The 23,402-nt window shown below is 54.8% G+C and overlaps 1 protein-coding gene across 2 annotated transcripts; it reads right to left on the bottom strand.

Annotated features, from left to right (window-relative positions):
- Window positions 1–8,882: 8,882 nt before the first annotated feature.
- On the bottom strand, window positions 8,883–23,140 carry LOC136572385 (RING finger protein 145-like). 2 transcript variants are annotated; one of them, XM_066572912.1, is made up of 11 exons: window positions 23,027–23,140; window positions 22,616–22,916; window positions 22,433–22,541; window positions 22,268–22,353; window positions 13,686–13,921; window positions 13,433–13,608; window positions 13,209–13,349; window positions 11,300–11,482; window positions 11,071–11,218; window positions 10,611–10,967; window positions 8,883–9,868 (listed from the first exon to the last, which is right to left on the bottom strand). In XM_066572912.1, exons 2-11 carry the CDS (start codon window positions 22,770–22,772, stop codon window positions 9,572–9,574), a joined length of 1,890 nt encoding a protein of 629 aa, XP_066429009.1. In that variant the 5' UTR covers window positions 22,773–22,916; window positions 23,027–23,140; the 3' UTR covers window positions 8,883–9,571. The 2 variants fall into 2 exon arrangements, with proteins under 2 accessions (XP_066429009.1, XP_066429008.1); XM_066572911.1 differs by having other exon boundaries at window positions 23,011–23,140.
- Between the last annotated feature and the right edge of the window lie 262 nt (window positions 23,141–23,402).

Raw genomic sequence — 23,402 nt, forward strand, 5'->3', positions numbered from 1 at the left:
CCGTGAGTGTTTTTGGGGCTCACGTAATAACGCAGTTCTTGGCCATTTTCTCAAGCACCAACTGACAATACTGTCGCCTGACGCTCACTAAGTGATTTTACACGGGCGGATGATCGCCGGAACGGGGATGAATGATTGCTACTACAATTCTCCGCCCCATACAGATTAAAGGGGGATTCCGCTGGTGAAGTGAATTTTTAAAAGTTCCAGATATAAAATGTGCGGGCGCCACGTCTCTGCACACCTGGTTATCGGTATACGTCGAGCAGCCGTTACCTTCTTATCCTGTCCTCTGTTTCTGATGTTTACCCGTATCACTATATTTCAAGATGGCCGCCAGACCCCTGCTGATATGCGGCTTGAAACTACATTTCACAGGAGGCCCCGCTCTGTCCTTCCCCATCTATGCTGAGCTCTGTCCTCCTATTGGTCAGTATTTCGGTCCCAAGAGCTGAAGAGGAAAGAAAATCAGCCCTGGTCGTACCTACTGAGCATGCCCGACCTGTAGTGATGGAAGGTCTACAGGACGTATCCACGGCAACCTGGAAATAAACACTTCTGAAGTGCCTGGAGAAGTTCATGGTTGATAGAGCGACAGACACAGAATCGAAAGAAGAGCCGCGCTGTAAAGCTTAAGAACTTGTGATTATTATTCATCTGACAGCAACTTTGTGTAAATGGAATTCCCCTTTAAGGACAAGTGTCCCGGCCCGACCGCAGAGCTGCTGCTCCTACTTCACAGCAGGTTAGTGATTCTGTGAGCCGCGACGCTCGCCGTTTGTGTGAAAGTGCCCTCCGGCGGTTGCCCCCCCCCCCCCCCCCCCTCTGATGTCAATGCGGAGCATGGCATGGTTGGCACAGGTACATTGCCGTCTTCCTGGACGTGTAGCACAGCAAGTCCACGACCGCTGTGGATCCCACTGCAGAGCCACGATGAAGGCGGCGGCTGACACATTTAAAGGGCCAGAATAAGCACCATCCTAAGTGCGGCCGTAACAAGGCCCGTGTGCTAGTGCTGGAGAGACGGTGCGCATTGTTGTGGGGGCTGCGTCTACTCTAAGGGCTCTTACATACAAGCGTATGTGTTTTTACGTTCTCGCTGGGGCTTGTCAGGAAGGGGCATGGCCGACCGGACCAACAGACTTACGTATAACTTAAGTGCACGTAACTTAAGAGGCGTACGGCTCTTCATGTATCAAGCGCACTGTGCGCCAGGAGACATCATACTAAGGCCAGCGTTGGCGATGCTGGGCAAAGTAAATACCAGGCCGTGGTGCATGCAGAGGCTGAAGATGGTAAGGGATATTTAGAGTATTACCGCCATCTAGTGGTAAAGATTGAGTGACTAAAAGAGGCAGCTATTACAAGAGACCCTGTCACAAGGTTCATGCTGCCCAAACCACGAGCGGCCTGAACCCGACAGACCAGCCCATTCAGGTCTTATTCTCATACACTACTTGCAGGAAGAAAAAAAATAATTAGAAGTTTTACTCTGATCTCAGCCCGGGGTCTCCCCACCGGGGTCATCCAGATAGACAGCACTCTCCCTGTACAGAAGCAGCGTGAGGCGCTGCCCCTCTTGGACCACCCTGGGTTCTCCCCACCGGGGTCATCCAGATAGACAGCACTCTCCCTGTACAGAAGTAGGGCAAGGAGCTGTCACTCTTGAGATGTGCCAGTCACTGCAGCGATGCCTCTACCCTGTGCCAGTCACTGCAGCGATGCCCCCACCCTGTGCCAGTCACTGCACCGATGCCCCCACCCTGTGCCAGTCACTACACTGATGCCCCCACCCTGTGCCAGTCACTACACCCATGCATTCATCCTGTGACAGTCATTGTAGTGATGCCTCTACCTTGTGCCAGTCACTTCACCACTGCCTCCACGTTGTACCAGTCACTTCACCACTGCCTCCACGCTGCGCCAGTCACTATACTGATTGGCTGTCTACTATAGACTGAGGAAGGGGGGGGGGGGGGCGGATAAGTTCTTGGTTTTGCGATATTGATTTGTTTTCACATCAATGAAAGTTCAATCTTTGCAAAACTTTGTGAGTTCCTTGTGGCATGATGTCATGCAGGGCCGGTGCCAAAACACCCAGCAAACCCTATCAGGTGCCTGGGTCCACTGCATCTGGGGGAACCCAAAGTATCCAGGGGATGGGGCCCGGATTGCTGGGTCACAGACGACAGTCAGGCCCCCCATTTTAATTTTATTTAGTCTGCTTAGTCAAATTGAAAAACTACATGCTCGCCGCCCGTCGCTCCCGGGTTGCCAAATTTAAAACAGACAATTGTTTAGCGTTCTCGGCTGGAGGCGGGTGCTTTCCGGTCTCATCTGGTGACCATGGATGAGATGTGGATTTTGATGCATGATCCTAAAGAGCAGCCAAAAGAATGGAGACTCAGCGGTTCTCCGCATCCAAGGAAGCCTGGAGTACAGAAGTCTTCATCCAAGGTGATGGCGTCTGTCTTCTGCGATACGGTGGGATAATGCTTGTGGACGACCTTCTTAAGGGGCCACCTATCACAGCCTTGTATTACACAACACTTCTGGATAAACGTAAGGAGGCAATGAAGTCATAAAGGTGCAGAAAATGGACCCAAGGTGTCATGTTCTTGCAGGACAATGCCTCATCCCACACAGTGGCCATCATCCAGAGCAGAGGGGCTGACCTGGGCTTCGATGTCCTGATCATCCTTCATATTCGTCTGATTGGGCACCCTCAGACTATCCTCTGTTTTCTAATCTAAGAAAACCAAATTTGTCTCCATTTATGATGCAACTGCAAAGGACTTCTATCTGGATGGGTTGAAGGAGTTCCAACAGTCAGAATTGCACTGAAATCCATGGGGACTACATAGAATAACTGACAGCAAGCTGTTGTATGTCAATTGTTTTCTGGTCAAAGCCCAGGAGGTCTCAGCACCATCATACTAGTTATACTCAACACATTCATCCATAAAGCTCTCCACAGTGCTGCACCGCCGCAGATCTCTTCCCTCATCTGTCTACCACCCTGCCCAAGCCTCTCTTCTCTGCTCACGATTTTAGACTATGTTCCTTTTTCTCCTGAGCTGCTAACTTTTCCTGAGCTGCTTCAATTCTATGGAATGCACTACCTATGACAATCCCCAACACCCACAGTATTAACCCCCTACCACAAGATGTAAGCTCACATCCTGGGTGCAGGGTAGTTAATGCAACACATCGTAAACTTATGTCCTGTGGATGGCACGATCCCTGCTATTAGCGGCATGTAAAGGGTTAACATCACGGAGGGCCAATGGGTTCCCATGGCAACTGGACGCCAGCTAACGGTGCCCAAGCCTGCCATGGCCTGTGATCATTATTGTAAGCAATAACGCATAGGGTATAGAAGCAATAGGAAAGCCATCAGAGCCCCTAAAGGGCCTACAAATAATCACGTTGCGTGCGCTCTGACAACACATCTCCTTATAGAGGCTTACAATATCCCCAATCTAACGCTTCTCCACTTACCCCTCTTCTCCGTTCCCTCTCAGACTCTGAATCCTTCATCCCACATCCTTTACACCTCACAGCTGGAGACAGAGACCCCTCAGGCAGCTCATAAAAGGCAGGCATGGTAGAGAACAAGCACTGCTACCTCGTGTCCCCCCCCCCCATCTCATCCTCATGGACTGTAAGCTTGTGTCCCCCTATTTCCTCATCCACTGTAAGCTCTTGCGTCACCACTATTTCCTCGTAGATTGCAAGCTCTTGTGGGAAGGACCAGCCCCTGAATTGTTCACAGTTCGGCCGATCTCAAGGAGAATCCTCTTCCTACTATATGGTTAATCGCTAAAAAATGTCACCTATCCACCACATTAGATATTATAGGCGGGAAGTTTTACTTTCCCTTTCCCTTTACTTTGGACAGGTTACACCTTTTTTCCACTGGTAAGCCCTACTTACTCCAGACTTAACTATATATTGATGTCCATGTCCCTCCTACCCCTCTTAACGACAACTAGACCTTACTCCTGCGTATGGTCTGACCACGACTTGGTCCCTTCACAGATTCATAATGATGAAGCCCTCAGACCTAGATTTCAATGGCGGTTGAACGAAGCTCTGATTCGAGATCCTAATACCTCACTACAAATCTCCAGTCAGATCTCAGAATTCCCTGGTCATAATCCTGAGACGCACCCTCGATGGAGATGGTCTCCTGAGGCCTACATCCGAGGACTGCTTGTTTGCTTATCAAGCCTTTCTAACCTTTGGAAAGACGACTTTTCCTATTAGAAAAATATAACCAGCGTCTTCCCTCAATGGCCACAACCAAGAAAATCAGAGATGTTAAGCCGCAACTCAACGCCCTTCTGTCAGAGGAGGTAGAACGGGGACTCCAACGGAGGAGGTCTAAGCACTAGAAATACGCAAATAAATCGGATCGGTTACTAGCAACAAAGCTCCGAGAAAGGCAAAAGATGAAATTGGTCTTTAAACTACACCCCCCCCCCCATACCGCCACCACAACCCAGATATAATATTTAGCTCATGTAGAGAATCCGGGGCATCATTTCCTGGAATCCCTCCCACTATCTGCCCTTTCGCAAGCTCAAAAATCATCTCTGAACACGGATATTACTTCTGAGGAAGTAGCCGAGGCTAGCGATAATCTGAAATTAGGGAAGGCCCCGGGCGGCTATAAAACATATAAGGACATCCTGCTCCAGCCTGAAGGGGGCACCGCGCCCCAGGAATGTTTTTAGTCCAATTTACTGTCATTTCCCAGGCTAATAACGATCCCCTTCTCCTAAAAGCTCCAGGCCCGTCCCATCACTGAATGTGGACTGCAACATTCTCACATCCATTGTGGCGGCCCGCCTTAATCAGCTTCTTCCAGGTCTCATTCATAAAGATGGGGTGGGGTTCATCCCTTCTAGACAAGACCCAGAAAATATAAGAAGAGTTCTAAATCTTATTGACCAGACACTTCTCTAACACTTCTGGCCTTGGCTGTGGGGAAAGCGTTCACTCCTGCCCTCAGAGCAACAAATGGGGTTTGGGGGTCCTTATACTCGAATACCTCTACTCTCCCAAAACTCCCCTCTAATAAGGTATCGATCAGACGGGCAGCCAACAAGGATGTCCTGTCTGTCCAGCATTATTCACATTAGCAATCCGACAAAATCCCAATATAAGAGGAGTGAGCGTAGGAGGAACTGATTATAACCGGAGCCCATTGGCAGATGATTTACATGTACATTACCCAACTGTTGACATCCCTACCCAACTTAATGGCACTTCTTGATGAATTGGCGACTCTCACAGGACTTAGAGGGAATCCTGATAAATGGGGTACAGCCTTTTTAAACTCCCCTCCCCCCTTGATAAAACTAATTGGCTTGGAGCCTTGGCTTTCCATTATATTTCATATCTAGGCATCAATTTGACTTCTCTGTCATCCCTATACAAGTGGAACTATCCCCCCTTGATAAGACACTCTGTTCAGAGCTAGTTAAATGGGACGACCCATTCCTATCTTGGGTGGGAAGAATGCATGCCATTAAGATGAATTTACTCCCCGCTCAGACGCTGCCTGTTCCAATTCCCCGTATAGTTTGGGCAAACTTTCAGCAACTTACTTTCAATTTCATCTGGGCCTCTAAATGCCCTAGAATCAGAAATACTACAATGCATTACCACAGAGGAAGGGGGTGATGTGAGGGGAGCAGGGGGGGGGGGGGGGGGGGTCTATCCATCCCTAACTTAAATATTAAACCTTTGTCCTTTTATAACTGGATCCCAATTATTAACATTAGCGCAATTTACAGCCAACCCCCCCCCAAGTTCATTGAAACCACCCAAATACGACAATGTTCGGACGGCTCTGCTTACACGACCCCTGAGGAGGGGAGCCCTCTCTGCTCTATAGTATAATAACCCAATGGTAGAGGGTGAACTCCCTTGTATGATGAGATACAAGACAGATTCACAAATTAACCTGTTGGGGGACAGATGGCACCAAAGCTGCAAAACTGTCTAAAGGGCAGCCAGCAGGTGACCCTCATGGAAACCTCCAGAAAGATTCTACACGGTAGATATATGGTGCCCGCCAGAATAAACCATTCTATCCCTCCTCGTCGCCCTTATGTTTCAGGGGTTGTTCAGAGATTGGATCCCAGTTTCCTATCTGGCGGACGTGCCCAGAGGTGTCCCGGCTTTGGTCTGAGGTCTATAGGCTATTACATCAACTATTCATTGGTCCATTCCAAAAATCCCCAATGGTGTTTCTATTAGATCACCCGCCGAAAGTTGAATACCAGGTACATAGACAAAACCGGCATGGCGACTAGAACTCACATCGCAGCTAGATGGAAAGAAGCCCATGTATCCTTCCAGGAAGTTTTGAACAGAATGCCACTCATAGCTCTGTATGAAAGAGCATACGCCATACGGTCAGCCATATTGGACAGGTATGGAGGGGCGGGGCCCCCGCATCGGGCAGATAAGATATTCCAGGACGACCTATCCCCTGGTCCATGTATAGGACTATAATACTCCTCCGCAAGCTTATGGAGAATGTTGATCCAGAAGCAGAAGGACCGACGTTGGCTTTTGTGTCATTATCTAAGTTTAACCTTAAAGTTGCCCGTTTCATAAATTGGTAAGAAATGACAGAATAGGTTTGATGATGTAAAGGTAGCGATGTTAGCATTTATGGATAGATCGCCCCCTGCCAGGGGAGAACAGCTGCTTAAGAGTAACTTGTCCCAGAGTTTGCCGTCTCAATAAAAAAAACTTTTTGAAACTAAAAAGCACGAAAATCGGTCAGACAGCGCTCGAAAATCTCGCCGTTGAAACCGCCGCGTTTGAACACTGGTCTTCAAGATCTCATTGAAATCAATGGGAACGTTTTAGGTTTCAGACGCCACTCTAAATACTGTAAAAAGCGGGCTGTGAGCGCCGCAGGGTAACGCCGCATACAATTCTCTGCCCGTGTCCCCTCTGATGTGTAAGGTGCTGCAGAACACATTGGTTCTATAGACTAGACTGTTATTACTACAGTGCAGTGCTGCCCTCTAGTGAGGAATATGGAGGGTGCCTGTTAGCCGTATATGTAGTGCAGCATCGCCCTCTAGTGGTAAATCTGGTAACTGCATGCTAGCAGTTGTACAGCTCTCCAGGGCTCAATACAGACAGCACAGACTCAGAGTTTGTTCCACTTTTATCCCCCAGCTCTCCAGGGCTCTTAATGTTGCCTGCACCGACCGCTGAGGTAGGACACAAGTCCCTGCTGCGTTCTGGGGGGGGGGGGGGGAAGCTCGTGGTCTGAGGCCAGAGCTGCTGCCCATCTTTATAGACGGCTTGGTGCAGTCGGGAGAACGGGTCACACAGAAGGATGTAGAGAAGTTCACACTAGTGCCAGCCATGAAGGAGCCGGACGCCCGTCCACAACATTGAGGGCACAGGGGGCTTTGTGTGGCGAGTTATCTGCTAATCAGCCACGGCTCCGCCTATGGTATAATGCACGGCAGACCTGGGACTCAGGGTTTATGGGAGATGGCCCCGAAACAACTTAGTGTTGAGGAGTTACAGCCTCCTCCCTCTAGTCCTGACCTGCCCCCTCGGACCGTCCCCTGTTGGGTCCCCTGAAAGAAGCCCCAAGAGGATGAAGGTTCACATCGTATGACGAGGTGCAGACAGGGGGCGCTCATGTCTCGCAGCTCAGCCTAAAAGACTGTTTAATAAGCGAATACAACACCCGGCTGACAGATGGGCAAAAGGTACAGAGAAGCAGGAAGATTGCGGCAAAAAGTGATGGATTTGTCTTTTCTGAAAGTGGATTAAATACCCTCTACAGCCGGAGTGCGGATGGTTTGTGACTCATCCCCCTATAATGGGCGAGTCTGACCGAGTGCCCGATGGTAGTGGGTATTACAGCCCCGTGTGTTATAACCCGCTTCTCCCTGTCCAGTATCGGCTGCAGGCTCCTCGCTGGGTCCTAGGGCAGTGATGGGCAACCTTTTGAGCTCGGAGTGTCAAAATTCACCAAAAAATGAGCATAACTCGGGTGGTGGGTCACTTCGAGAAAAAAAACAAATTCGCAATATTTATAGTTTAAATAACAAAAATGTATAATTGTAATATATAACTATTTAATAAACCCAAAACACCCATAGCACAGGCCCTCGCCTCCCCCCTCACTTATCTCAGTAATGATGAGCCCCCCCACAGTGACAGCGGCCCCCCTGCAGCGACAGTGCCCCCCACAGAGGCCCCCCTGCAGCGACAGTGCCCCCCACAGAGGCCCCCCTGCAGCGACGGTGCCCCCCAAAGTGACAGAGGCCCCCCTGCGACAGTGCCCCCCAGAGCGGCCCCCCTGCAGCGACAGTGCCCCCCACAGTGACAGCGGCTGCCCGCGCAGCGACAGGGCCCCCCAGCAGTGACAGTGAACCCCCACCCCCCCACGAGACCCATATACTTACCCCCTTCAGCTCGTTAAGCTCCGCTCTTCCTCTGCCTGGCGCGCCGCTAGCAGCGATGATCCCCGATGCACACTGTGGCGTCAGTGTGCTGCCGGACGCCTCCTACCCTGGAAGCTCTCACGGAACCAAGTAGTAGGAGACGTCGGGGGAGGAGCATCCCAGCTGCACACTGACATCAGGGTGTGCGCCAGGATCACCGGACGACAGTGGCCGCGTGTCAGCGCTGACACGCATGTCATATGTTCGCCATCACGGTCCTAGTGCCTTATAGAAGTGCAGGTCTATGTGATTAGCAGTCATGTAGCAGCGCTGCCCTCCAGTGGTCACCTAGCAGTAATACTCTGCTCTGTACTTACTGAGAACAGCACTCTCTGCTGGAGATAGACGACACGTGAGGCAGTAAGCGGGGGGAAAGTTCCAGTCTGGAGCCAGAAAATAAAAGGTTTTATTGTAGAAAGTGTCATTAAATCTTATAAACATCCGCACGGATTCCAGGCGCTCGCGGCAGTGCCTCAACCCCCCCCATGTGCCACACCTCCCTACACCGGTCACCCCGGTAACTGCAGCATGGCAACCGTCCACATGACAGGACACCCCGCGCATCAACAGTTCTGGCTTCAAGGGGTAAAACCCTGCGCAACAGATCCCGACCCGCTATAATAACCCGGGGCGGAGGGACATCGTACACCCATCACATTGTATTGACAGATCCAGATGAAGCTGCACCTCCCAGTATGACCTTGTACCGACGGATTCTGCAGCTAACAGGAATGCAGCAGAATTGTGAACGCAGCTCTGGAGGTGACGGAAGTATAAAGCATATGACAGAATAAGAGCAGCTCTGGCTGTAGGACTGTAACTGCAGCTCTGGAGGCGACTGGAGTATAAAACCTGAGGATCAGCGATTATCAGTTTCTGGCTCCCTATAAGAGCATCCATCGGCCAGTGCTCCGTGTCGGAGGAGCAGAGCAGGAGATAACCCCCATCCTCCCCCGCTATTCCTTATACTGCAATCAGGGCCAATGTCCGCCGTGTCACGGTCAGTTTACGAAGGCGCCATTGAGGATCGGTCCCTGTGTATCTTGTAATGCGGCTCTTCTGCAAGTTGCTAGTCATACATTGACAATTCCAGAACCCATTCCCACCTCTGCAGCCCTTCCTTCCCCTCCCGCTGGCCCTGGCTCTTCTTCCGCTGGCTCCGCCTCCCCTCCTGCTGGCTCCGCCTCTTCACTTGTCTCCTCTTCTGACCACGCCTCTTCCCAGGATTCTGCAGCTTGTGGCTCAGGGGTAGAGGAGGGTTTCACGGGATGGTGGCACAGCGGGCAGGTGTCCTGTATATACAGCCACTTCCTCAGACAGTCCGGATGGAAGAAATGGCTGCAGGAGGTGAGCACAGCAGCGGACATCTCCTGCGGGGATGGAGAGAAGGAGTCAGACTCAGTGCACAGACCTCAGAGACTTAAAACAGGTGGCCCCCGAGGGCCCGCAAGCGTCAATGTACAGACCTCATAGACGTACTACAGGTGGCCCCCGAGGGCCCACAAGCATCAATGTACGGACATAGGACAGGCGGCCCCCGAGGGCCTGCAAGCGTCAATGTACAGACCTCATAGACGTACTACAGGAGGCCCCCGAGGGCCCACAAGCATCAATGTACGGACATAGGACAGGAGGCCCCAGAGGGCCCGCAAGCATCAGTGCATAGGGCTCACGGACGTAGGACAGGCAGCCCCCGAGGGCCCGCAAGCATCAGTGTATAGGGCTCACGGGCATAGGACAGGCGGCCCCCGAGGGCCCGCAAGCATCAGTGTACAGACCTCATAGAAGTACTACAGGTGGCCCCGAGGGCCCGCAAGCATCAGTGTATAGGGCTCACGGGCATAGGACAGGCGGCCCCCGAGGGCCCGCAAGCATCAGTGTACAGACCTCACGGACGTAGGAACACAAGATAACATCTCTAACCAACAATGTTCATGTTACTATTAGAGATGAGCGAGCGCGCTCGGTGAGGTGAGTTACTCGTGCGAGCCTCGCTCATCTCGAGTAACTGCCTTCTCCTCCGAGTGTGCTGGGGGAGAGGGGTGGGGGGAGGGGAGAGATGGATGCAGCTCTAGCAGGGACTAGAGAGAATATCCCACATAGCAGACTTACCTGGAAACAGATGGAGCAGAGATCGTTGTGGGCGCGCAGCTGCTCCTCCGAGGCGCGGGGTAAAGCGCCAATCTTGTGAGCCGCCTCTCTCCTGAGCAGGAAGCTGCTCCAGCCGGACTGAGCTCTCAGCCAGACGTTGACGTACGAGTGAACGATGATAACGGAGACGCCGATCCAACTCCACTCGCCAAACATGGACTCCCACGTGCCGTAAGCCACCACACACAGCGCGACCAGGAACTCCAGCACGCGGCTCACAGCATTCACGCCGTAAATGATCTCATCCATGCGCTCCACCCCGCCATCCTGGAAGAGCTCCACCATGAACAGGGAATAGATGAAGAACGTGCCGAGGACCTGAGGAGAAGGGACAGTCCTCTGCTGAAATGTACCGCAGACCCGGCCCCTCCCACTGCTCCGCTGGCCCCGCCTACACGTGAGGGAGGTAAGGAGCGCTCACCTGCAGGGATGTGAGGAGGCAGCTGGACACCATGATCAGCAGCCAGAAGTCCATGTCGAAGAAGTGTGAGAGCTTGTAGGCCATGAAGGACGGGAAGATGAAGAGGAAGAGGCACATGCTGACCCCCCGGAGGTGCTTCCAGGGACTCCTGAGGAACAGAGCATATCCTGGAGGACTACAAGACTCAGCAAGACAAGGGTCTACATGTTACACCCCATCCCCATCGTACCTGTTACCGGTGGCCGCCAGCGCCAACACGATGGGGTCCGAGATCTCCACCATGGACTGCAGGGTGGAGGTGACCACAATGAAGAGGATGATACTGAGGAGGAAGGTCCGCTGCAGGACATGGAGGTCCAGGAGGCCGGTCTGTAGGGCCAGGAGCATTAATGTTACTCCCTCTGTTACTCCCCTGCCAGACAGACAGCAGGTTAATACCCCGTTACTCACACAGCACGTTAATACCCCGCTATCCCGTAATACAGATATACAGTAGATTAATACCCCCGTGTGGGCACCCCGTACATTCCCGCCCCGTCCATGCAGCACACACTCACAGGTGCACGACGTTGCCGTTCTGTAGGGCAGTGTACCCCTGTACCCCACCACCACCCACACCCATTGCTCCCCCATGTGGGCACCCCGTACATTGCCGTCCTGTCCATGCAGCACACACTCACCGATGCATGACGTTGCCGTTCTTCAGGGTGGTGTACCCCTGTACCCCCCACCACCCACACCCATTGCTCCCCCATGTGGGCACCCCATACATTGCCGTCCTGTCCTTGCAGCACACACTCACCGGTGCATGACGTTGCCATTCTGCAGGGCGGTGTACCCCTGTACCCCCGCACCACCCACACCCATTGCTCCCCCATGTGGGCACCCCGTACATTGCCGTCCTGTCCATGCAGCACACACTCACAGGTGCACGACGTTGCCGTTCTGTAGGGCAGTGTACCCCTGTACCCCACCACCCACACCCATTGCTCCCCCATGTGGGCACCCCATACATTGCCGTCCTGTCCATGCAGCACACACTCACCGATGCATGACGTTGCCGTTCTTCAGGGTGGTGTACCCCTGTACCCCCCACCACCCACACCCATTGCTCCCCCATGTGGGCACCCCATACATTGCCGTCCTGTCCTTGCAGCACACACTCACCGGTGCATGACGTTGCCATTCTGCAGGGCGGTGTACCCCTGTACCCCCGCACCACCCACACCCATTGCTCCCCCATGTGGGCACCCCGTACATTGCCGTCCTGTCCATGCAGCACACACTCACAGGTGCACGACGTTGCCGTTCTGTAGGGCAGTGTACCCCTGTACCCCACCACCCACACCCATTGCTCCCCCATGTGGGCACCCCATACATTGCCGTCCTGTCCATGCAGCACACACTCACCGATGCATGACGTTGCCGTTCTGCAGGGCGGTGTACCCCTGTACCCCACCACCACCCACACCCGTTGCTCCACCATGTGGGCACCCCGTACATTCCCGCCCCGTCCATGCAGCACACACTCACCGATGCATGACGTTGCCGTTCTGCAGGGCGGTGTACCCCTGTACCCCCCCACCACCCACACCCATTGCTCCCCCATGTGGGCACTCCGTACATTGCCGTCCTGTCCATGCAGCACACTCACCGATGCATGACGTTGCCGTTCTTCAGGGTGGTGTACCCCTGTACCCCCCACCACCCACACATATTGCTCCCCCATGTGGGCACTCCGTACATTACCGCCCTGCCCATGCAGCACACACTCACCGGTGCATGACGTTGCCGTTCTGCAGGGTGGTATACGCCCCCCCCACCACCCACACCCATTGCTCCCCCATGTGGGCACCCCATACATTGCCGTCCTGTCCATGCCGCACACACTCACCGATGCATGACGTTGCCGTTCTGTAGGGCAGTGTACCCCTGTACCCCCCACCACCCACACCCATTGCTCCCCCATGTGGGCACCCCGTACATTGCCGCCCTGTCCTTACAGCACACACTCACCGATGCATGACATTGCCGTTCTGTAGGGCAGTGTACCCCTGTACCCCCCACCACCCACACCCATTGCTCCCCCATGTGGGCACTCCGTACATTACCGCCCTGCCCATGCAGCACACACTCACCGGTGCATGACGTTGCCGTTCTGCAGGGCGGTGTACCCCTGTAAGTAGAACTTGCATAGATTCAGCATGCCCAGCGCCAGGTAGGAGACGGTGAAGGTAAGTCCTAGTAGACAGTAGGGCGTCCCGCAGCACTCCGCCACACTGCAGAGAAGAACACACAGGGGTACAGATACTGGGACCCCAAAATCTAAAGTACAGGGGGCCAACATTGTGAACACAATTACCTGTTAAGGAAGATGAAGAGGGGCCCCTGCTGCTCCAGGGCCCCGGGCCTAGAGGTCAAGGTGCTGACTATGTGAAGGACAAACACGACCAACCAGAAGACCAGGAAGAGCAGCGGGACGGCGATCTGCGACCACAGCGACATCCCGACCACCAGCAGCCGAGAGAAATCAGTTACCTGCCGTAACCAGGAGAGGGCGTCAGCACCAGCACGGGACACCATGTACAAAGAACGCCCACAACCCATCGCCCTACCTGACACATCTCCCCGCAGGCCGCCCTGAAGAGGCGCAAGAGTCCGCTAAGACTGGTCAGCGCCGTGTAGGTCATCACCAGTAGCGACGGGGCGATGGACAGTGTGCAGAGGAGAGGGAGAGCCTGCAGGGGCAGCCCCGCCAGACGGGCAAGCAGGGGCAGGAGGGGGGCCGAGAAGAGCCACACCTGGCGCGTCCTCATCAGTATGGAGCAGAGCGTCGCCACCATCACCAGCCCTGCAGAGCAACCATAGCAGTCACCTCCGGAAGACACAAGATAATGAGAGCGCCGCCTCAGGCAACAGTCGGCAGGACCTCACAGGGGCAGCGCCAGGGTTGCCATCTGGTGGCGATCTCGTACCCCTTAATGCTCCATGACCCACGGTTACATCATGCAGGTTCGGGGTTTGTGTGGAGCAGAATCAGGGATCTATCCCAGTCCATACAAGGCCGGTGTCGGCCGTCTGGGACAGCCGGCAGCGGCCCATCACAGCCGGCAGCGGCCCATCACAGCCGGCAGCGGCCCATCACAGCCGGCAGCGGCCCATCACAGCCGGCAGCGGCCCATCACAGCCGGCAGCGGCCCATCACAGCCGGCAGCGGCCCATCACAGCCGGCAGCAGCCCATCACAGCCGCAGTCAGGCTGATCGTGGCTGTAAACCCTTTAATCCATTAAGGACGCGGCTCTTTTTTCCCCATTTTCGTTTTCCTGACCCCTCTTAAAAAACCCTAACTCTTATTTATCCATTGATGTACGGCTGCGTCCGCACGGGCTACGAAACATCGCTCATGTGAAAGAGGCCGATGGAAACCCCAGGCGTGCGGACGTAGCCTGAGGGGTCCTGCTGGCGGGCGCAGAGGCGGGGGTCTTACTGCAACGCTAATCCAACTTATAAGCATCGGGTGTGCCGGCAGAGACCGCGTATGTCTGCGAGCGCCCTGCGCACAACCGCGTATCACACGCACACCGTCATCTGAAAAAAACATTCTGTACTCTGCGGACGGCATATACAACGTGCAGAGACTACGGTGCGCAGAGGACAGCATATACGACGTACAGAGACTACGGTGCGCAGAGTACAGCATATACAACGTACAGAGACTACGGTGCGCAGAGGACAGCATATACGACGTACAGAGACTACGCTGCGCAGAGGACAGCATATACGACGTACAGAGACTACGGTGCGCAGAGTACAGCATATACAACGTACAGAGACTACGGTGCGCAGAGGACAGCATATACGACGTACAGAGACTACGCCGCACAGAGGACAGCATATACGACGTATATAGAGACTACGCCGCGCAGAGGACAGCATATACGACGTACAGAGACTACGGTGCGCAGAGGACAGCATATACGACGTACAGAGACTACGCTGCACAGAGGACAGCATATACGACGTACAGAGACTACGGTGCGCAGAGGACAGCATATACGACGTACAGAGACTACGGTGCGCAGAGGACAGCATATACGACGTACAGAGACTACGGTGCGCAGAGTACAGCATATACGACGTACAGAGACTACGGTGCGCAGAGTACAGCATATACGACGTACAGAGACTACGCTGCGCAGAGGACAGCATATACGACGTACAGAGACTACGCTGCGCAGAGGACAGCATATACGACGTACAGAGACTACGCTGCGCAGAGGACAGCATATACGACGTACAGAGACTACGCTGCGCAGAGGACAGCATATACGACGTACAGAGACTACGCTGCGCAGAGGACAGCATATACGACGTACAGAGACTACGCTGCGCAGAGGACAGCATATACGACGTACAGAGACTACGCTGCGCAGAGGACAGCATATACGACGTATAGAGACTACGCTGCGCAGAGGACAGCATATACAACGTATAGAGACTACTCTGCGCAGAGGACAGCATATACGACGTATATAGAGACTACGCTGCGCAGAGGACAGCATATACGACGTACAGAGACTACGGTGCGCAGAGGACAGCATATACGACGTATATAGAGACTACGCTGCGCAGAGGACAGCATATACGACGTACAGAGACTACGCTGCGCAGAGGACAGCATATACGACGTACAGAGACTACGCTGCGCAGAGGACAGCATATACGACGTACAGAGACTACGCTGCGCAGAGGACAGCATATACACCGTACAGAGACTACGCTGCGCAGAGGACAGCATATACGACGTACAGAGACTACGCTGCGCAGAGGACAGCATATACGACGTACAGAGACTACGGTGCGCAGAGTACAGCATATACAACGTACAGAGACTACGGTGCGCAGAGGACAGCATATACGACGTACAGAGACTACGCCGCACAGAGGACAGCATATACGACGTATATAGAGACTACGCCGCGCAGAGGACAGCATATACGACGTACAGAGACTACGCTGCACAGAGGACAGCATATACGACGTACAGAGACTACGCTGCGCAGAGGACAGCATATACGACGTACAGAGACTACGGTGCGCAGAGGACAGCATATACGACGTACAGAGACTACGCTGCGCAGAGGACAGCATATACGACGTACAGAGACTACGCTGCGCAGAGGACAGCATATACGACGTACAGAGACTACGCTGCGCAGAGGACAGCATATACGACGTACAGAGACTACGCTGCGCAGAGGACAGCATATACGACGTACAGAGACTACGCTGCGCAGAGGACAGCATATACGACGTATAGAGACTACGCTGCGCAGAGGACAGCATATACAACGTATAGAGACTACTCTGCGCAGAGGACAGCATATACGACGTATATAGAGACTACGCTGCGCAGAGGACAGCATATACGACGTATATAAAGACTACGCTGCGCAGAGGACAGCATATACGACGTACAGAGACTACGCTGCGCAGAGGACAGCATATACACCGTACAGAGACTACGCTGCGCAGAGGACAGCATATACGACGTACAGAGACTACGCTGCGCAGAGGACAGCATATACGACGTACAGAGACTACGCTGCGCAGAGGACAGCATATACAACGTATATAGAGACTACGCTGCGCAGAGGACAGCATATACGACGTATATAAAAACTACGCTGCGCAGAGGACAGCATATACGACGTACAGAGACTACGCTGCGCAGAGGACAGCATATACACCGTACAGAGACTACGCTGCGCAGAGGACAGCATATACGACGTACAGAGACTACGGTGCGCAGAGGACAGCATATACGACGTACAGAGACTACGGTGCGCAGAGGACAGCATATACGACGTACAGAGACTACGGTGCGCAGAGGACAGCATATACGACGTACAGAGACTACGGTGCGCAGAGGACAGCATATACGACGTACAGAGACTACGGTGCGCAGAGGACAGCATATACGACGTACAGAGACTACGGTGCGCAGAGGACAGCATATACGACGTACAGAGACTACGGTGCGCAGAGGACAGCATATACGACGTACAGAGACTACGGTGCGCAGAGGACAGCATATACGACGTACAGAGACTACGGTGCGCAGAGGACAGCATATACGACGTACAGAGACTACGGTGCGCAGAGGACAGCATATACGACGTATAGAGACTACGCTGCGCAGAGGACAGCATATACGACGTATAGAGACTACGCTGCGCAGAGGACAGCATATACAACGTATAGAGACTACGCTGCGCAGAGGACAGCATACACAACGTATAGAGACTACGCTGCGCAGAGGACAGCATACACGACGTACAGAGACTACGGTGGGCAGAGGACAGCATATACACCGTACAGAGACTACGGTGCGCAGAGGACAGCATATACGACGTACAGAGACTACGCTGCGCAGAGGACAGCATATACGACGTATATAGAGACTACGGTGCGCAGAGGACAGCATATACAACGTACAGAGACTACGGTGCGCAGAGGACAGCATATACGACGTATAGAGACTACGGTGCGCAGAGGACAGCATATACGACGTACAGAGACTACGCTGCGCAGAGGACAGCATATACGACGTACAGAGACTACGCTGCGCAGAGGACAGCATATACGACGTATATAGAGACTACGCTGCGCAGAGGACAGCATATACGACGTACAGAGACTACGGTGCGCAGAGGACAGCATATACAACGTATATAGAGACTACGCTGCGCAGAGGACAGCATATACAACGTACAGAGACTACGCTGCGCAGAGGACAGCATATACAACGTATATAGAGACTACGCTGCGCAGAGGACAGCATATACAACGTATATAGAGACTACGCTGCGCAGAGGACAGCATATACACCGTACAGAGACTACGCTGCGCAGAGGACAGCATATACGACGTACAGAGACTACGCTGCGCAGAGGACAGCATATACGACGTACAGAGACTACGCTGCGCAGAGGACAGCATATACGACGTATATAGAGACTACGCTGCGCAGAGGACAGCATATACAACGTATATAGAGACTACGCTGCGCAGAGGACAGCATATACGACGTACAGAGACTACGCTGCGCAGAGGACAGCATATACGACGTACAGAGACTACGCTGCGCAGAGGACAGCATATACGACGTATATAGAGACTACGCTGCGCAGAGGACAGCATATACGACGTATATAAAAACTACGCTGCGCAGAGGACAGCATATACGACGTACAGAGACTACGCTGCGCAGAGGACAGCATATACGACGTACAGAGACTACGCTGCGCAGAGGACAGCATATACGACGTACAGAGACTACGCTGCGCAGAGGACAGCATATACGACGTACAGAGACTACGCTGCACAGAGGACAGCATATACGACGTATATAGAGACTACGCTGCGCAGAGGACAGCATATACGACGTATATAAAAACTACGGTGCGCAGAGGACAGCATATACGACGTACAGAGACTACGGTGCGCAGAGGACAGCATATACGACGTACAGAGACTACGGTGCGCAGAGGACAGCATATACGACGTACAGAGACTACGGTGCGCAGAGGACAGCATATACGACGTACAGAGACTACGGTGCGCAGAGGACAGCATATACGACGTACAGAGACTACGGTGCGCAGAGGACAGCATATACGACGTACAGAGACTACGGTGCGCAGAGGACAGCATATACGACGTACAGAGACTACGGTGCGCAGAGGACAGCATATACGACGTACAGAGACTACGGTGCGCAGAGGACAGCATATACGACGTACAGAGACTACGGTGCGCAGAGGACAGCATATACGACGTACAGAGACTACGGTGCGCAGAGGACAGCATATACGACGTACAGAGACTACGGTGCGCAGAGGACAGCATATACGACGTACAGAGACTACGGTGCGCAGAGGACAGCATATACGACGTACAGAGACTACGGTGCGCAGAGGACAGCATATACGACGTACAGAGACTACGGTGCGCAGAGGACAGCATATACGACGTACAGAGACTACGGTGCGCAGAGGACAGCATATACGACGTACAGAGACTACGGTGCGCAGAGGACAGCATATACGACGTACAGAGACTACGGTGCGCAGAGGACAGCATATACGACGTACAGAGACTACGGTGCGCAGAGGACAGCATATACGACGTACAGAGACTACGGTGCGCAGAGGACAGCATATACGACGTACAGAGACTACGGTGCGCAGAGGACAGCATATACGACGTACAGAGACTACGCTGCGCAGAGGACAGCATATACGACGTACAGAGACTACGCTGCGCAGAGGACAGCATATACGACGTACAGAGACTACGGTGCGCAGAGGACAGCATATACAACGTATATAGAGACTACGCTGCGCAGAGGACAGCATATACAACGTATAGAGACTACGCTGCGCAGAGGACAGCATATACAACGTATATAGAGACTACGCTGCGCAGAGGACAGCATACACGACGTACAGAGACTACGGTGCGCAGAGGACAGCATATACACCGTACAGAGACTACGGTGCGCAGAGGACAGCATATACGACGTATAGAGACTACGCTGCGCAGAGGACAGCATATACGACGTACAGAGACTACGCTGCGCAGAGGACAGCATATACGACGTACAGAGACTACGCTGCGCAGAGGACAGCATATACGACGTATATAGAGACTACGCTGCGCAGAGGACAGCATATACGACGTATATAGAGACTACGCTGCGCAGAGGACAGCATATACGACGTATATAGAGACTACGCTGCGCAGAGGACAGCATATACGACGTATATAGAGACTACGCTGCGCAGAGGACAGCATATACGACGTATATAGAGACTACGCTGCGCAGAGGACAGCATATACGACGTATATAGAGACTACGCTGCGCAGAGGACAGCATATACGACGTATATAGAGACTACGCTGCGCAGAGGACAGCATATACGACGTATATAGAGACTACGCTGCGCAGAGGACAGCATATACGACGTATATAGAGACTACGCTGCGCAGAGGACAGCATATACGACGTACAGAGACTACGCTGCGCAGAGGACAGCATATACGACGTACAGAGACTACGGTGCGCAGAGTACAGCATATACGACGTACAGAGACTACGCTGCGCAGAGGACAGCATATACGACGTATATAGAGACTACGCTGCGCAGAGGACAGCATATACGACGTATATAGAGACTACGCTGCGCAGAGGACAGCATATACGACGTATATAGAGACTACGCTGCGCAGAGGACAGCGTATACGACGTATATAGAGACTACGCTGCGCAGAGGACAGCGTATACGACGTATATAGAGACTACGCTGCGCAGAGGACAGCGTATACGACGTATATAGAGACTACGCTGCGCAGAGGACAGCGTATACGACGTATATAGAGACTACGCTGCGCAGAGGACAGCGTATACGACGTATATAGAGACTACGCTGCGCAGAGGACAGCGGCTGCCCGGACAGCATATATGGTCACTGTCATGGTGAGGGTTGCCAGAAAAAAAAATAATCAGAATTGCACTTTTTTTAGTCACCCCATTTCCAAGAAAAAAAATGTAACAAAATGCGATGAAGGGGTCATTTGTACTCCAAAATGTTACCTATGGAAACTGCGGGACGTCCAGCAACAACAGCGCCCCCACAGGTGAGAAAAAGTCATTGCTACCATTCCTGCTGCAGCGTGTCCGCCTTACAACCCCCGCCCCCCACACAAAGATGGCGGGATTGTGCGGTTTTCCTATTTCATGCCACTTGGAACTTTTTTAGAAGTTTTTCAGTCCATTATTCGGTACTGTGAGAAATAAGAGACCCGGAGAGCGACGGGAAGGGGGGGTAAAAATAACGAGCCCCCGGCGAGTGTGTCGGCGCCCTCGCCTGTGAGCCTGCCGACGCCGCGGCGCCCTCGCCTGTGAGCCTGCCGACGCCGCGGCGCCCTCGCCTGTGAGCCTGCCGACGCCGCCCTCGCCTGTGAGCCTGCCGACGCCGCCCTCGCCTGTGAGCCTGCCGACGCCGCGGCGCCCTCGCCTGTGAGCCTGCCGACGCCGCGGCGCCCTCGCCTGTGAGCCTGCCGACGCCGCGGCGCCCTCGCCTGTGAGCCTGCCGACGCCGCGGCGCCCTCGCCTGTGAGCCTGCCGACGCCGCGGCGCCCTCGCCTGTGAGCCTGCTGACGCCCTCACCTGTGAGCCTGCTGACGCCCTCACCTGTGAGCCTGCTGACGCCCTCACCTGTGAGCCTGCTGACGCCCTCACCTGTGAGCCTGCTGACGCCGCGGCGCCCTCACCTGTGAGCCTGCTGACGCCGCGGCGCCCTCACCTGTGAGCCTGCTGACGCCCTCACCTGTGAGCCTGCTGACGCCGCGGCGCCCTCACCTGTGAGCCTGCTGACGCCGCGGCGCCCTCGCCTGTGAGCCTGCTGACGCCGCGGCGCCCTCGCCTGTGAGCCTGCTGACGCCGCGGCGCCCTCGCCTGTGAGCCTGCTGACGCCGCGGCGCCCTCGCCTGTGAGCCTGCTGACGCCGCGGCGCCCTCGCCTGTGAGCCTTCTGACGCCGCGGCGCCCTCGCCTGTGAGCCTTCTGACGCCGCGGCGCCCTCGCCTGTGAGCCTTCTGATGCTGTGGCGCCCTCGCCTGTGAGCCTGCCGACGCCGCGGCGCCCTCACCTGTGAGCCTGCTGACGCCCTCACCTGTGAGCCTGCTGACGCCCTCACCTGTGAGCCTGCTGACGCCCTCACCTGTGAGCCTGCTGACGCCCTCACCTGTGAGCCTGCTGACGCCGCGGCGCCCTCACCTGTGAGCCTGCTGACGCCGCGGCGCCCTCACCTGTGAGCCTGCTGACGCCGCGGCGCCCTCGCCTGTGAGCCTGCTGACGCCGCGGCGCCCTCGCCTGTGAGCCTGCTGACGCCGCGGCGCCCTCGCCTGTGAGCCTGCTGACGCCGCGGCGCCCTCGCCTGTGAGCCTTCTGATGCCGTGGCGCCCTCGCCTGTGAGCCTGCCGACGCCGCAGCGCCCGCCGACGCCGCGGCGCCCTCGCCTGTGAGCCTGCTGACGCCCTCGCCTGTGAGCCTGCTGACGCCCTCGCCTGTGAGCCTGCTGATGCTGTGGCGCCCTCACCTGTGAGCGTGCTGACGCTGCGGCGCCCTCACCTGTGAGCGTGCTGACGCTGCGGGTCAGTGAGTCGCGGGCCGTGTACGCCGACAGCTGCGACGACATCTCCTGGCGGATGAAATCCCTGAGGATACAAATCAGAAGAGAAGTGAAGCGGGAAGATCCGGCGGAGAGCAGCGGCGCCTGACGACGGCCATCATCACCTGGCGGTCTGGTGGGCCATGTAGAGCAGCAGCGCGGTCAGCAGGTACAGGTAGAGGCGGAGCAGATGGCGCAGGGGGAGGAGCAGCAGCACGGCGCACGTCAGCTGAGCTGCGGGGAGACAAGAGGTATTACTGACCGCTGCGCCCGTACCAACCGCCCACCGGGCGCAGAGCGGCGCTCACCCAGGTAGTAGACGTCCCGCATGGACGGCGCCCGCAGCACGGAGAGGTCATAGGTCAGCAGCGTGAAGTCCTGCACGTCCCAGCGGTACAGCAGGTCCAGCGCCACAACGCAGGGGACTCGCAGGACCACGTTGGCGGCTCCCTCCAGCCGGGTCATGGCGCCGGTCGTCGGGTCCTGACGGGGTCAGCACCTCGCTGGCCGCGCTCATCACCAACGCAGCCGGAGACGGAAGGGAACTAACAGCACTGACACCACAGAAGGGGACCGCAAAATACGGACGAGGGGCCAAAAAGGGAGAACCTGCAGGAAGAAGCAGAGGAGGACATTATAAGTATATACAACATGGCGTCCCAGGAGCACACCGCCCGCTCCTCACACCGTCGGCCGTTATTACCCGCTGCTCGGTTCACCTCTCACTTCAGGTCCCGGGACAGGTGACGGTGCGGTCCTGACGCCCGTTCCGCCATGTTGTGTGAGGGCAGAGGTAACACAGACGCCTCCTAGTGATCCGCCATGTTGTTTAAGGGCAACGTAACGGCAGGTCAGTGCGCATGCGCATACCCAGCGCCGGCTGTGAGGTAGTTGTGAGGCTGGAGATGATGGCGGCTGGTCTGTCCGCAGGTAATCCCACCATTACAGACCGCCGCGGCCGTAGTGGGCAGTGGGGGGCGCTGTGGAGGTGTTACAGGAAGTCTGTCAGCTGGTTCTGCCTATTACCTGTAGCAACACGTTAGTGGCTGAGTGGGGATTAACCCCTTAACAGGCAACCTAATTGTAATACGAACA

Source organism: Eleutherodactylus coqui, chromosome 7 (genome assembly GCF_035609145.1).
Source record: "Eleutherodactylus coqui strain aEleCoq1 chromosome 7, aEleCoq1.hap1, whole genome shotgun sequence".
NCBI lineage: Eukaryota > Metazoa > Chordata > Amphibia > Anura > Eleutherodactylidae > Eleutherodactylus > Eleutherodactylus coqui.